At 37.3% G+C, this 17,145-nt stretch overlaps 1 protein-coding gene across 4 annotated transcripts; it reads left to right on the forward strand.

Moving 5' to 3' along the window:
* The first annotated feature begins 5,187 nt into the window (after nt 1–5,187).
* Nucleotides 5,188–16,132, forward strand: dhx33 (DEAH (Asp-Glu-Ala-His) box polypeptide 33). Of its 4 annotated transcripts, none has more exons than XM_037749120.1 (12): nt 5,188–5,564; nt 8,648–8,808; nt 9,141–9,368; nt 9,522–9,692; nt 9,939–10,124; nt 10,301–10,412; nt 11,196–11,355; nt 11,478–11,566; nt 11,647–11,774; nt 11,934–12,137; nt 12,252–12,338; nt 13,462–16,132. In XM_037749120.1, exons 1-12 carry the CDS (start codon nt 5,354–5,356, stop codon nt 13,768–13,770), a joined length of 2,046 nt encoding a protein of 681 aa, XP_037605048.1. In that variant the 5' UTR covers nt 5,188–5,353; the 3' UTR covers nt 13,771–16,132. The 4 variants fall into 4 exon arrangements, with proteins under 4 accessions (XP_037605048.1, XP_037605051.1, XP_037605049.1 ...); XM_037749123.1 differs by lacking the exon at nt 5,188–5,564 and adding an exon at nt 7,500–7,519; XM_037749121.1 differs by lacking the exon at nt 5,188–5,564 and adding an exon at nt 7,798–7,828.
* The last annotated feature ends 1,013 nt before the right edge of the window (nt 16,133–17,145 follow it).

Consider the following 17,145-nt stretch of genomic DNA (forward strand, 5'->3'; position numbering starts at 1 on the left):
TTATCGTCGTTTCCCGTGGGAGACACTTTGGGTTTTCTCAAAATTTCCCTCTCTCTCTTTTCATACGCTGCGAGGTGCTTTGCATTTCTAATCTTCATTATTAGAGGAATGCACAATCATATTAAAATTCCCTATGAATACATATAAATATTACATAAAAGGTTCCCCATCTGTAAAAATGTGTTTCTCACTTGTGTGCGCTGCTTTCTAATCTCCAGAGATTAGCAAATGGAACATCGTCTTTGGGAATCATGTTTAAAATCCAAATCTGGTTAAAGCCTATTCCAAATTAATATATATTGGGAATCGCCACAAAATGGCCATGCCTAGAATTTGGTGGGATTGCAAGGATTTGGCAGGATTGTAAGGATTTTGCAAGGATTTCAAATAAAGGGGGGGGGGGGTGTATGACAATCTAAATAATAAGCTACAGTAAAATGCTCTATAGGAACAATGCAATGTGTTCCAATTTGCAGAAACTGATATTTTTAAAGGGACGCTGGGAGATAAATGATTCTCTGTTGAGGAGCAAGATATGCTAGCAGCTCTGGTTGGAGCTAAATGCTAATATTAGCATGATAACATGCTCGCCACAGGTATGGCAACTTTCAACATTTTAACTTAGGGCTGTCAAAGGTAATGCAATAATAACGTGTTAACGCAAATTCAATTTAACGCCACTAATTTCTTTAACGCATTAACGTAACTTGCGTTCCTTTTTAGGCTGTAGCGATCTCAGTTTTAAAGCTAGAAACTAGAAAACCTGAGGAATCCATCGGTACCAATCATGTCATACTACTGCTTGTCGTGAAGGAGGCTAAATAACGCTCCAAAGTTATGTTAAATTTTGATGAGGAAAAACTGACATGGACATTTTCAAAGAGGTCCCTTGACCTCTGACCTCAAGATATGTGAATGAAAATGGGTTCTATGGGTACCCACGAGTCTCCCCTTTACAGACATGCCCACTTTATGATAATCACATGCAGTTTGGGGCAAGTCATAGTGAAGTCAGCACACTGACACACTGACAGCTGTTGTTACCTGTTGGGCTGAAGTTTGCCATGTTATGATTTGTGCATATTTTTTATGCTAAATGCAGTACCTGTGAGGGTTTCTGGACAATATGTGTCATTGTTTTGTGTTGTTAATTAATTTCCAATAATAAATATATATACATTTGCATAAAGCAGGCATATTTGTCCACTCCCATGTTGATAAGAGTATTAAATACTTGACAAATCTCCCTTTAAGGTACATTTTCAACAAATTAAAAATGTGCGATTAATCGCGATTAACTATGGACAACAATGCTATTATTCATGATTAAATATTTTGACAGGCTTAATTTGACCATATTCTATGTCAGGTGAGGCAGGCACCTCCGCTATAAAATGCTGCAGCTTTGATGTAAGTTTGGGATTTATTTGTCCAGATTTCCAAGATGTCTGCCTCCACCCCAATAATAATAATAATAATATTAATAATAATAATGAATTTAATTTATACAGCACACTTTAAAATACAATCAATACAATGGAGGTGAATGGAATTTCTGAATATTTCCATTGAGAAGATGCAGCTTTAAATATACAGATTAGTTGTTGGTCATAAATTGGACAAATTGAAATTGTGACCTGCTGGTGACGCTAGATGTAAAGTCAGTAGATGACTGAAGTTATTAGGATTCCTCCTCTGGTCACAATGAATATGTACATTTTAGTTGCTGGACCAAAGTGGTGGACCAACCAACAGACATTGCCACCCTTAGAGCCAAGCAGCTAGCGTGACTAAAAAGGCAATTCCAGTTATATAAGAGAAGACGCAGGAGCCTGAAATCATAACGTGGTGTGGCATAAGGCTGTCAGGTTGTCCACGACTGTCATTAATTATTTCTAAAAGAGGATTCGCATCCGAAAAGAAGAACTGAAGGTTACTGTGGTTGCAGCAATGATGGGAAGTGTAGCATCTGCTCAAGTACATGGAAAGTTTCACAAGCAAAGCTCTTCAGAACTAAACAATAACACCATTAGGAATGAGACGCTAGCTGGAAATAACTTTCTGTTTGCAGGAGTGGTTCATTCTTACAGCTACTTGTGATATGCTGCCATCTAACATTGGGTAGCTGAAGATCCTCTTTGTTGTACAGCAACATTTAAAGTTGCAGTAAGCAGAATATTTTTTGGTATCATTGGGCAAATATTCCATAATAACCTTTCAGCATATTGTAATTCAAGTGTCCTGAGAGATAATTAGACTTCTGCTCCTCCTCATGGCTCTGTTTTCAGGCTTTAAAAACTCTAGCCCGTGTCGGAAGAATTCGGCCAATCACATGTCATTTCAGAGAGAGAGAGCGTTCCTATTGGCTGTTCATTCAACGGAGGCAGCTGACAATCACTCGCTAACTTCGATCAAACAGTCAAACTAGGCAGCGCTAATCAAATATGAATTAATATTATGATACTGTAATGCCTATTTCTCGCCTCAAATGTTTTCAGAAACATCTTGTAGTGTACTGTTTAGCTGTAAAATGAGAAAGTTTGCTCCGGCTGGTGGTGCTTGGTATTTCCTCAACTGATCTCAACATGGCCGCCGGGTCACAAACTTTCTCATTTCTCAAATCCAAATGTTGCCTATAGGGCACCAAAAGGGCAAGAGCCGGCACTGTGTGAAATGATACAACTTCTGCTGTATGTGGTCACCAAGTTACACAGCATTAGTTGCTTTATTTCCTGGGTGTTGCTAAATGCTTCAACTGTTTCCTTAAATTTGACTAATACAATACAGAAAGCTTTTCTAAACCATAATGAGTCTTCAAAAGTCAAGTCATGGTTGTATGATGCTATGTAGGTGTGAGATGCACCGCCTGGACCATTGTTGCTGTTTGAGGACACTTTCTTCCCCTTGGCTCCGGATGTAAATGTTGTTGCTTAAAATCAGAACTGTTGACACACTGACCAGGGGCAGGAGAAGGTGATAACAATTTGTCAAATTGATTAAAGAACAAACACATCCAACACTCTCATTTTTTTTTTCCGTAGAGACCAAGAGCCTAAAACATTAAGGATATTAAAGAGGACCTATTATGCTCATTTTCAGGTGCATACTTGTATTTTGGGTTTATACTAGAACATGTTCACACGCTTTAGATTAAAATCATCTACCATGTCTAGTAGTAGGCTAAATCCAGCATCAAAAAGCTTATCAGAATCAGAAATAAACTGTGAACAGACCATATGAAACAGACAGCAACTGGCTCCCAAAGCTCATTTACAGCCTGTCTGATTGTGAGGTAAAGTCACCATGTTGCCCTCTGCTGGCCGCATCAAAGATAAGCAACACAGATGGGACATTTATTTTGTAGGGAACCAGATGTTATGGAAGATTTAAAATGCCTTAACAAAAGCAAACCAAACAAAGAAATACAAATGACATTCAATACACATTGTGACATGTATTTCATGTGTATGTGTGCATTTGTTGTCATAATTAAGAGAATAACATAATGTTCAAAGGACAATTATTTAGCCTTTAATAATTGAATTAATTGTTTTTCATCGTGACATGAATTTTCCATGGCACACTTGGAGGGACATTCTTGGCAGGATTCTTGGTAAAGGGCTGACAGCTAACTTGTGTTATAGTGTTAACTTACATGACACATTGACTGGTTTCATGGAAGTGGATAAACTAATGCAAATATACTGTATGTCCTCAAGGATTACTGACAGTCAACTGTCCTGTCACTGTCACATAGATTAACCCTCTATGTGTTTGTACAGCTTCCTGCAGCACAATCTATCCCTTAAAACTCAGTCAAACACAAATGGAACTAAATGTACAGTAAATAGTAGTATCCTTGCATCCGGTTAGCCCACAGGAAGCAGTTAGGATGTGAACGACTAATATGGCTGCCATCAGCTTGTGTCAGTGGTGATGAGCAGTTGTTTTTTCATTTTGGCATTCACAATGCATTTCCATTTAAATTCAAATGGAACTACGCCAAACTTGACAGGTCTATGCTTGTCTCCATAGCCCTCTGCTGAACAACACTCAAATGCAATGCACCTTTTCACGGGGCATAGAAATTCATTTGCATTCAGTTAGTAATGACAAAAAGCGAAATAATTGTAATTTTAATTTTTTATTTACAAAGTAAGCGCATACATGAAAAGGAGAACATTGCATTTCACTTAATTTCTTCATTTAATTTGTTTTTCTTCCGGCATTTTAAATCTTCCATACAGTTAAGACAGATGAGTAATATTGGGAAATTCAGAAATGAATATAGGACTAGTAATAACGTTGCAATCAAAAGGTGTGATTCGAACATTATGCACCATGACAAACCAATGAGCTTGTATCATGGATGCACACCTGTACACCCGCAGTTTATATGTGAATTTGCACCTTTATTTCCCAATGTATTGATTCAGATTTTTCCCTCTCCTATTAAAATGTATTGTTTTGGCTTCTTTTCATACCAAAGCAAATCAATATTATATTATTAATTTGATCTTATCACTTGCAAAATCTCATATTTATAAATTAATCATTTTACAATCATAAGCCTTTTTTATCTTTGAAAATGAGCTCAAACAATGCTTCAATCTTATATTCTAAAAATAGAAAGGCCATTAAAACCATAGATCTATGTACCCTGTTCAACATTTTTATTAATTAATTTATGTTTTCTGTCAGTGTCTGTGTTTGTTCTATGTTAACTTTGCTATTTGTCAATAAAAGGTTTATATAAATGATATGTATATATATACATATATATATATATGTATATATATATTATATACTGTATATACAATATATTCTATATATTGTATATATATTATATATATAATATATATATTCTATATAGATTATATTCTATATAGGATATATATATAATAATAAAGTTTATTATATATTATATATATTATAATATAATATATATAATATATAATATATATATTCTAGATATATAATATAATATATATATATATCATATATATATATATTATATATATGATATATATATAATATGATATGTATATAATATATATATAATATATAATATATATATTATATTATATGCATTATATATAATAAAGTTTATTATGTGAATTTACCTGACAGTCTTTACTCCGGGTTGAGTTTCACTTATCTATAGTGACGTCAAACGTCTGCGCCGTGTATTTACCACGTGGGGACGTTTTGTGCAGAGGAAGCAAAACATCCGCAGTGACGCTGGTCTGTCTGTGAGCATGAAAAATACTTTTTTGTTTATTTTTAACGTTACAAAAACCTCCAGAAGAAGAAGCTGCGACGGTTCCGCCACCAGAGAGACTTTGTGTTGACCATGCCCCACGACCCCGACCCTCCTCCGGCTAAGAGATTCAAGCCGGGGTCCGTTTTCTTCCGTCTGGACAAGAAGAAACCTGGAATGCTGCTGCCTAGAAAGGGAAATGCAACCACTTCGATAGAGATCCAGAGGAAACAGCTTCCCATCTACCAGGCGAAACCTCAGCTACTGAACCAACTGAGACAACTACACAATGCTATCCTCATAGGTAAGATACTAACAACTACAACTACACAATGCTATCCTCATAGTTAATATAATAACAACTACAACTACACAATGCTATCCTCATAGGTAAGATACTAACAACTACAACTACACAATGCTATCCTCATAGTTAATATAATAACAACTACAACTACACAATGCTATCCTCATAGGTAAGATACTAACAACTACAACTACACAATGCTATCCTCATAGTTAATATAATAACAACTACAACTACACAATGCTATCCTCATAGGTAAGATAATAACAACTACAACTACACAATGCTATCCTCATAGGTAAGATACTAACAACTACAACTACACAATGCTATCCTCATAGGTAATATAATAACATCTACACAATGCTATCCTCATAGTTAATATAATAACATCTACAACTACACAATGCTATCCTCATAGTTAATATAATAACAACTACAACTACACAATGCTATCCTCATAGTTAATATAATAACAACTACAACTACACAATGCTATCCTCATAGGTAAGATAATAACAACTACAACTACACAATGCTATCCTCATAGGTAAGATACTAACAACTACAACTACACAATGCTATCCTCATAGGTAAGATACTAACAACTACACAATGCTATCCTCATAGGTAATATAATAACAACTACAACTACACAATGCTATCCTCATAGGTAAGATACTAACAACTACAACTACACAATGCTATCCTCATAGGTAATATAATAACATCTACACAATGCTATCCTCATAGTTAATATAATAACATCTACAACTACACAATGCTATCCTCATAGGTAATATAATAACATCTACAACTACACAATGCTATCCTCATAGGTGAGATAATAATAACTACAACTACACAATGCTATCCTCATAGGTAATATAATAACATCTACAACTACACAATGCTATCCTCATAGGTAATATAATAACATCTACAACTACACAATGCTATCCTCATAGGTAATATAATAACATCTACAACTACACAATGTTATCCTCATAGGTAATATAATAACAACTACAACTACACAATGCTATCCTCATAGGTAATATAATAACAACTACAACTACACAATGCTATCCTCATAGGTAATATAATAACAACTACAACTACACAATGCTATCCTCATAGGTAAGATACTAACAACTACACAATGCTATCCTCATAGGTAAGATACTAACAACTACACAATGCTATCCTCATAGGTAATATAATAACATCTACAACTACACAATGCTATCCTCATAGGTAATATAATAACATCTACAACTACACAATGCTATCCTCATAGGTAATATAATAACATCTACAACTACACAATGCTATCCTCATAGGTGAGATAATAACATCTACAACTACACAATGCTATCCTCATAGGTGAGATAATAACATCTACAACTACACAATGCTATCCTCATAGGTGAGATAATAACAACTACAACTACACAATGCTATCCTCATAGGTGAGATAATAACTACACAATGCTATCCTCATAGGTAAGATAATAATAACTACACAATGCTATCCTCATAGGTGAGATAATAATAACTACACAATGCTATCCTCATAGGTGAGATAATAACAACTACAACTACACAATGCTATCCTCATAGGTGAGATAATAACAACTACAACTACACAATGCTATCCTCATAGGTGAGATAATAACATCTACAACTACACAATGCTATCCTCATAGGTGAGATAATAACAACTACAACTACACAATGCTATCCTCATAGGTGAGATAATAACATCTACAACTACACAATGCTATCCTCATAGGTGAGATAATAACAACTACAACTACACAATGCTATCCTCATAGGTGAAATAATAACTACACAATGCTATCCTCATAGGTAAGATAATAATAACTACACAATGCTATCCTCATAGGTGAGATAATAACAACTACAACTACACAATGCTATCCTCATAGGTAATATAATAACACAATGCTATCCTCATAGGTGAGATAATAACTACACAATGTTATCCTCATAGGTGAGATAATAATAACTACACAATGCTATCCTCATAGGTGAGATAATAATAACTACACAATGCTATCCTCATAGGTAATATAATAACACAATGCTTTCCTCATAGGTGAGATAATAATAACTACACAATGCTATCCTCATAGGTAATATAATAACTACACAATGCTATCCTCATAGGTGAGATAATAACTACACAATGCTATCCTCATAGGTGAGATAATAACTACACAATGCTATCCTCATAGGTAATATAATAACTACACAATGCTATCCTCATAGGTGAGATAATAACACAATGCTATCCTCATAGGTGAGATAATAACTACACAACGCTATCCTCATAGGTGAGATAATAACACAATGCTATCCTCATAGGTGAGATAATAACTACACAATGCTATCCTCATAGGTGAGATAATAACTACACAATGCTATCCTCATAGGTGAGATAATAACTACACAATGCTATCCTCATAGGTGAGATAATAAGGGAGTTTTATCACAGCTATACTACCTCATTTATTATACCACCTCAATAACCTTGCACATGTTGAATATGCACATCAGTATACTACCTCATTAATTTTTTTATATATAACATATAAAAACAAAAAACAAAAACGGCAACAAATTTGCACACTTTGTTAATGTATATAGTATGTTATCCAATGTTTATATTTTATGTGTTAATTGTAGTACTTTGGTATATTTATAGTGTATTCTAATATAGTCTTTATATTGTGTATATATGTTCGTGTGTATATGTGTGTATATATGTATGTATTTAATTACGTATTAATTTAATAATTTAATTATGTATTGTGTTTAATTACGGTGTATTTACTGTTCCTGTGCAATGCCTGGATAACCTGCTGCTGTAACACAATAATTTCCCAATTTGAGATCAATAAAGAACATCTATCTATCCATCTATCTATCTATCTATCTATCTATCTATCTATATATCATCAAGGTGTGCTCAGAAAATGTTATTTCTACTCTACAGATTTATAATGTAGCACCTGAACTCTGTGTAACTCGACCCATTCTCTGTCATACATCAGGGGAGACTGGCTCTGGGAAGACCACTCAGATCCCACAGTATCTGTATGAGGCCGGCATCGGACGGCAGGGCATCATTGCCATCACTCAGCCCCGTCGAGTCGCTGCAATCTCACTGGCTGGAAGGGTGGCAGAGGAGAAGAGGACTCAGCTTGGCAAACTGGTATGCACAATAGACATATCTGCTCAGTCTGTTCTTTAAAATAAAGGCTTAAAGGGGCTCTTTGTAAGAATCAGATCACCTGTGGCATCGCCTCCGGCCGTTAAGTCAGCCATTTATACATGTAAAAACTTACATACAGTCCCTTCAAAGGGGCCCTGTGGGGTTTTCTTGTAAACAAACAAAAGTTATGTTTACATTCAGTGTCACCTAAATCTCATTGTGTGTATCCGTGTTGAATGCATTTCCTTCCTTCCTTTCCTGAGTTGATGGTGGTATCAGTACTTCATCAGTTGAAGTCTTACAGGGTTGTAAATTGCCAAACTTCTTTCCAGGTGGGTTACACAGTACGCTTTGAGGATGTCACCTCCTCTGAGACAAAGCTGAAGTTCATGACAGACGGCATGCTTCTGCGCGAGGCCATCGGAGACCCCCTGCTGCTGCGCTACACTGTGGTGGTCCTGGACGAAGCCCACGAGCGCACCGTGCACACCGACGTGCTGTTTGGCGTGGTGAAGACGGCTCAACGCAGGCGCAGGGAACTTAATAAGATTCCCCTGAAGGTAGGACTTCCAGTACCAATGGATTCCTCAGGCTTTCTAGTTTCATATGATGCCGGGGCCGTCGGAGTGTTAAGGGGTTTAAACATCTCCTTATATTCGCCAAAACCCCAAACTGCTTCTGAACAGCTTCTTTGTTTTGTGTAACCTGCACAGGTCATAGTGATGTCGGCCACCATGGATGTTGATTTGTTCTCTGAGTACTTCAACAAGTCACCAGTACTGTACCTGGAGGGCAGGCAACATCCCATCCAGATCTACTACACCAAGCAGCCCCAGTCAGACTACCTGCAGGCAGCACTCGTCACCGTCTTCCAGATCCATCAGGTAGTGCTTCAATATCTGCGGAGGGAGAAAATGATTGTATTATTAGTTGTATTGGGTTATATTTTTTCTTATGTAATCACTTATGTGTAATCAGTTGTTTCCAATTTATATTAAAGCCAAAACAATAGACTCTTGTTGCTTTAGCATCATAAAAAAACACAAACCTGTGAGTCAACAGGGTGTTTATACACTGTGATGATTCTTCTTGACACTGGAACAGAACACGGTCTTGTTTTTCGTTCACAGGAGGCCCCACCGTCCCACGATATCTTAGTCTTCATGACGGGTCAGGAGGAGATCGAGGCTCTGGCGAGGACGTGCCGGGACATTTCCAAGCATCTGCCCGACGGCTGCGGTCCCATGGTAGTCATCCCTCTGTACGCATCGCTGCCCCCAGCACAGCAGCTCAGGGTCTTCCAGCCAGCTCCCAAGGTAAAGGCAACAGGGAGCACGCAGGAGAAACAGACTCGTGCAGACAAAGGGACGTGTTTGTGAAAATAAAAACATTGTTTTCAGACAGATTAGCTGAGATCTGTGCGCTGCTGTTCCCCACTGTGTGACATGTTTGTTTACTTCATACAGAGTGTCGTCTTTTCTACCGTTTTCAGGGTTGCAGGAAGGTCATCCTCTCTACCAACATCGCCGAGACGTCGATTACAATCTCTGGGATCAAATTCGTCATAGACACGGGGATGGTGAAGGCCAAACGTTTCAATCCTGGTGAGATGATTCAGTCACACATTGTCATAACAGTATTAATGTTAACACAGCATTCTATTGAATCATTACACACCTAAATATGAGTAGTGCCTTTATTAATCACTGTCATTTCACATCTTGATGAATTATTAGGGCTGTCAATCGATTAAACTATATAATTGCATGATTGTCCATACTTAATTGCGATTAATCGAAAATGAGTCACACATTTTTTAAATTTTTTTCACCTTAACGGGAGATTTATCAAGTATTTAATACTCTTATCAACATGGGAGTGGGTAAATATGCTTGCTTTATGCAAATGTATGTATGTATGTATTATTGGCAATTAATTACCAACACAAAACAATGACAAATATTGTCCAGAAACCCTCACAGGTACTGCGTTTAGCATAAAAATATGCTCAAATCATAACATGGCAAACTGCAGCCCAACAGGCAACAACAGCTGGCCATGACCGTTTTTCCTCGCCAAAATGTAGCGCAAGTTTGGAGCGTTATTTAGCCTCCTTCTGGACAAGCTAGTATGACATGATTGGTACCGATGGATTCCTGCATCTTTCTAGTTTCATAGGATACAACCTAAAAATCGCAAATTGCAGTAATGTTTTAAAGAAATTAGTTTTAGGAGTTAAAACAAATTTGCTTTAACTTTGACAGCCGTAGTTTTGAAACTTTAATTACATTTTGCTGACAATACTTCTGTACTTTACATACGTTTAAAGTATATTTTTGTGTTTGTGTTGCTCTGATCTCATTGTACTTGTGCTGTGTGGCCGTCAGACAGCGGGCTGGAGGTTCTGGCGGTGCAGCGGGTTTCCAAAGCCCAGGCGTGGCAGCGAGCGGGCCGGGCTGGCAGGGAGGACTCCGGCTGCTGCTACCGACTCTACACGGAGCCGGAGTTCGACAACCTCATCCCCATGACGGTGCCTGAGATCCAGAGGTACTGTAGCACATATTTTATTCCATACAGATAATAAAGCTCACTATGTGCTGAGCTGCAGGAATCTGTTGATTTATTTAGGTCAGTGTGATTGAACGTTTTCCTGCGTGTGTGCGCTGCAGGTGTAACTTGTCCGGTGTGATGCTGCAGCTCATGGCTCTGGGGATTCCAGATGTGATGAATTTTGATTTCATGTCCAAGCCTTCTCCCGGTAAGATGCTATCGATCATGAATCACTGTGCACCTCTTGTCATGCAGGGGTGTCGTAGTAACCCGTTGTGTTTATCCCAGAGGCCGTCCGCTCTGCTTTGGAGCATTTAGAGCTGCTGGGAGCCGTTGAGAGGAAGGAGGGGCAGGTCTTCCTCACCGCTCAGGGGAAGAAGATGGCAAGCTTCCCTCTGGAGCCCAGATATGCCAAGGTAAAAAAAAAAAATGCTGGGAAATGCTTAGCATTACACTCTGTGTGGAGTTGTGATAGGAAGTGACAGACTGTGGCCCACAGCACCACATGGGTCACACGCACAACCCCGATAGAACTCGGTCTAACATTTCCCTGCCTTGTTTCCTCCGTCTCACAGACCATCCTGCTGTCCCCCGACCACTCCTGTTCTGAGGAGGTATTGAGCATTGTGTCTCTGCTGTCGGTGGACACCGTGCTGTATAACCCTCCCGCCCGGCGGGAAGAGGTGCTAGCCGCACGCAAGAAGTTCTCCTCCAGCGAAGGAGACCACATGACGCTGCTCAACATTTACAGAGCGTTCAAGAAAGTCAGTGGTAATAAGGTGAGTTGAGCTGAATGAGTAGGGGAAGAAAATTGATATGGATGAGCAAAATCCAGACATCAAATGATGTTTGCTGAGCTACTTTTATAATCCGGTATATGTCTGCTGTTAAAGGAATGGTGTCGGGAGAACTTTGTCAACAGCAGGAACATGGGTCTGGTGAAAGACGTCCAGGCGCAACTCAAAGATATCTGCCTTAAGGTACACGTCTGAAAATCCTTATGAAAACTGTCTATGTCAATGTTCTTTGTAGGGCGGCGTAATATCACCTGAATATCACTATTAACTGTCCCATTTACTTCTAACCTCCTTCTTATTAGATTCACTTGTGCACGACATTTTCCATCCTCAAGTATTTGTTTGTTAAAACAGGTGTGGAGGACGGGAGCTGCTAAAATGAAAAATAGATAATTGACTTGATAAATAAATTAATATACCATTAAATGTACCAAACATTTTGTTAAAAATAAATGTAGGCATTAATTAATTGATAAAATGTGACATAGATTGGTTTAATTTCCTTCTTTATTTATGTACCATTGTATTAATCCCCCTATTAATTTACTTTTCTATTTAATTTTCCCTTTTGTTTATTTATTTATATTTATTTTTAAATATATTTATTTATTCTTGCATTTATTTTTAAATTAGTCAATTTTAAAAAGTAAATTGTCCTGACTGACAGTATTATTTTCCGCTAGATCAGCTAAGCAGAAATACATTTTTTTTGGGAAATAAATAGAGGTAAAATGCAAAGGAAAAATAATACATAAATCAATAAATACTTGCATTAAAAAAAATAATAAATAAATTGAGAAAAAAATAAAAAAAATAAAGGGAAAATTAAATAGGGAATCAATACAAAGGTAAATAAATAAATAAGCAAATAAAAACAAATACCAATTTATGTCACATTTTATCAATTAATTAATGGCTAGATTTATTTTGAATATTACATGGTAATTTATTTATCATGTAATTTTTTTATTTTTTTTATTTTTGGCAGCTGCCATCCTCTATAAACTGAAAAAAGTATCAAATCAAAAATCAAAGTGAAATAGACATCAAAATATAAAAATATTTCATATTAGGCCTGTAAATAGATGTGAATAACACTTTTATGGCTGCTATTTAATTCCATCAGCGGGATGTTTTAGGGATATGGAGTGACATTATTTAATAATTACAGTAGTGTAATAGACTGCTGCATCAACAGCAGCCCATTTGGTCTTATTGATAACTAAATACTGTAACAGATTTACTACCAGTACAGTAAATCAGCATTTTGAGCTAACACATCCTCTTCTGCTTGTTGATCTATCAGCTCAATTTGAAGATGGAGTCTTGTGGGGCGGAAACGGGGAACGTCCGCCGCTGCCTCGCCCACGGCATGTTCGTCAACGCCGCGGAGCTCCAACCCGACGGCAGCTACTTGGCTCTGGACACCCACCAGCCCGTGGCCATCCACCCGTCCTCCGTCCTGTTCCAGGCCAAGCCAGCGTACGTGGTCTTCAATGAGCTGCTGCACACCTCTCGCTGCTACATGAGAGACCTGTGTCTGGTGGACGCCGACTGGCTGCTGGACGCGGCGCCAGAGTACTTTGGCCGCAAACTCCACCCCAGCAAGAGCTAACCTACGGAGAAACAGGACTGAAGTAAATCCCTGCAAGGACACCTTCCCTTCCTCAGATAAACCCAGTGACAATAAAGCTGGCAAATCAGAACAGAATGTTTTCTGTGTACTGGATTTCACTACCTCCCAGTTGACAAGCATTTGGCATGTGTCACTGCAGCAGAAATCTGCATTTTGAGGCCTCACAACTTTGACTTCCTGTAAGACTGTATTTCAGATTTTATAAACTGAGTTTCTTCTGCCTGGAAGTATCTCATCTTGCCATTTGGCTACCTGGAAAAAGAGGTATTTTTGAGATGTCATGCATCAATTCTTTCAACATTTGCATGCGTTTTAACAGCACATCATTAAGATGATGTATCTGTTCATTCCTTCTTAAAACTCAAATCAGACTCAATAGAATGCTACTCTCCGTATGTTCATCTAGGGCTGCACAATTAATCGAATATTAATCACGATTTTGGCTTCCCACAATTAAATGAACACGATCGACTGCAATATTGACATTTAAAATGCTCCGCTCGTAGAAAACTCTGCTGCATATTAGCCACCGCTACATGATATTTCTATGTCGCCTGTGTGGAAGTTCTTCAGCGTGAGTGAAGAAGACATAAAGCTGCAATTTGTCACAACTGCAGGCCCAAAATAAGCTGTGGAGGAACAACCTTAAAAACATCTGGAACAACTAACTTAATCAGAAACGTATTATATAGTAATTCATTCCCATGACGCTGCTCAGAGAGATCATGGCGACCGGCTTGCCTGCTGACAGCACGGAGCTAGAGAGCTAACGTTAATAGTGGTTCCATTGAGTTACATTATGATGCGTTCAAGCTCTGCTCAGTATGAGTAAAATGTAGTTTTTGGTGAGAAACTTGAATAAATCCAGTTGGTTGAAGGAGGTGTTTTCACGACAATATAAAATAGATATTAGAGTGAGAAATCTGACCTGTTAACTTCCTAACACTAGCTCTAAGCAGCTTATAATATATAATTATATTAATCAAAGCAAATATTTGAATAGAAATACAATCACTTATTTCCTAATCATTTGAATTGTGTGTGTTTTATGCAAATAACCACTATAGATAACAATAACAAGGTAAAAGGATAACATTTCGAGTTTTTGACGGTTTACACTGACTTAGGGTGGTAAACCCTACAGCGTCAGCCTGTGAAATACTTTCCTGATAATGTTGCAGCTGTAATCCAGAGTAGGAGAATAATACACAACAGAGAGCAGACGGGCAAAAGAAAAATACACTCAGGTGAAAAGGAACCTAATTTTAAGTCTAAATTAGCAGGAATGTAACTCAACATGGAAGTGAAGAAATATTTTGTCCCTAAAATGAATGAATAATCGTGATAAGTAATGGTAATCTCAGTATTGATCAAAATAATCGTGATTAGTATTTTGTCCTTAATGGTGCAGCCCTACGTTCATCTCACTAAACGTACTTAGTTGTTAAGCCACCCACCCAAAAAGACTGGCGGTTCTTTTCAGTATCATTTTGAATAATAATGAGGAGTCTTTGATATGGCTTCTCAGAAGCTCAGTAAAGCGGTCTTGTCTTAAGCTTTCCCACCGTGTAGTATTGGGTTTATACAAAGTGTTCTTAAAGGGTTTTATATATGCAAGGACGGTAGATTTGCCTAATCTATTATGTAAATACAAGAAAAATATGAAAGCGTTAGAATATGAGGTTTTTACATGTCACAGTGACATGGCTTCACTTTTATAATTACTCTACATGCAGCACTGGTCTTGTCAGCTTGTGCATGCCTTTTTTTCCACATCTATGATTGTATCACCAGTTCCATTAAAACACACATCAGGAGAAGTAGCATGCCTTATTCTCCTACAGGTTCTGCTGTATGTCACTCTACAGCCCCTTCACAGACCAACATACAGACGTATGCTGACAACATATGGATGCAATGCATGGAGATTCTAGCTGACGATCTGGTCCCTCAGGTCTTTCCTACTTTGTAGAATGTAAATCACACCGTGTTTAGGAAATAGGATGGATGCTCCTCTTGTCTGTTTTTTACACTGGACTCAGGATTGTACAATATATACTTTAACCTGAATAGATTATATAAACTGTTTCTAACTCTTAAAAATACCAAATGCATCTTCATCAGAGTATGTTACAAAGAGGTTGAGTGTTCAGTGTTTGACTTACTGCTCATGTAGTTTATGAGACTCTTTTTCAGTCATGCACAAGATCTGCATGTTATGAAGTTTGTAAGATTAAATGCACGCCTTTGATTATTTTATTTTGAGTATATTTAATATGCTTTGTCAAATTCTTACATAATCACTATTGATATCATTTCTAATAAAAATCCAGTCACTGTCCAACAGAACAAGTCTACATGTGAGCGTTGTAAGATTCAGAGGCACGGGAGGATTTTCCAATGTAACTGTCCCATAGTCCACTGGTTCCCGACCACCACTAGGGGTCGCCAAAGCTTTGCGTGGGGTCGCGAGGCCTTCTTGATTTTAAGGGGTGTAAGACAACTTTTTAAACAAATGTACAGTTGGTCTGTATCTCAGCATTTCATTCATTTCTGTGAAGAAAACTAAATGAAATTGGGTTTTTTTTATTCTTTATTTTTAAAGTTTATTATTCTTATTTAAGATATAAACAGGATAAGGGGTACGGTGAAGACCTGAACACAAAGCTATATTCACAGAACCTCCCCTCTTTACTAAACAGCCTCGTGCTGCATGAAGATAAAACAACCAAAGAGCTGATGGAACAACGGACAAGCGCCCAAAGCGAAGAAAACACTGAATTTGTATGTATTATTGTTCAAATAAAAAATACATAATACAGACATAGAAGTGTATTAAAAATAGCAGGAAAACTTGTCTCTGACGCATTATACATAGGAAGTAATCTGCTCAAAATTCATCCAAATGGCCTGCAGTTATTGCGTTCACTATTTGGGTTATTGTACAGTTCATCAGTTGTTCAACTTCTGTACAGTCATTGTTATGCATTTAACAGAATATAATTCCATTATTGTCATTGGACAGAGTACAACGAAATTAAATAGCAATCCTAACAGTGCAAACACATCTATTAAACATTAGTGCAAATGAAGAAGAGTTAAAAAAAAGGATATATTATGTATAGAAAATATGTATTTGCTTGACCTATAAAAACAGTATGATATTGCACATCAGATATTGCACGTTGCTGAGTTGTAATGGCTCTATATACACAAGTAAAAAATAAATACAGCTCTAAATACAGGAATAAAAAAGTAATAAAGGAATAACTAAGGTACAGTTGAAATGTAAAAATGTAATATAAAGCTGTAAATGATATAATATAATGTGAAAATGTCCATACAATATGTCAC

The sequence above is a fragment of the Sebastes umbrosus genome, chromosome 17 (genome assembly GCF_015220745.1).
Source record: "Sebastes umbrosus isolate fSebUmb1 chromosome 17, fSebUmb1.pri, whole genome shotgun sequence".
Lineage (NCBI taxonomy): Eukaryota > Metazoa > Chordata > Actinopteri > Perciformes > Sebastidae > Sebastes > Sebastes umbrosus.

Excerpts from the sequence above, each read along its gene's own strand:
- dhx33 (XM_037749120.1), top strand. The coding sequence starts at position 5,354 with ATGCCCCACGACCCCGACCCTCCTCCGGCTAAGAGATTCAAGCCGGGG. Across the intron at positions 9,369-9,521 it reads TTAATAAGATTCCCCTGAAG|GTCATAGTGATGTCGGCCAC; the intron begins GTAGGACTTCCA and ends TAACCTGCACAG. Across the intron at positions 9,693-9,938 it reads CCGTCTTCCAGATCCATCAG|GAGGCCCCACCGTCCCACGA; the intron begins GTAGTGCTTCAA and ends TTTCGTTCACAG.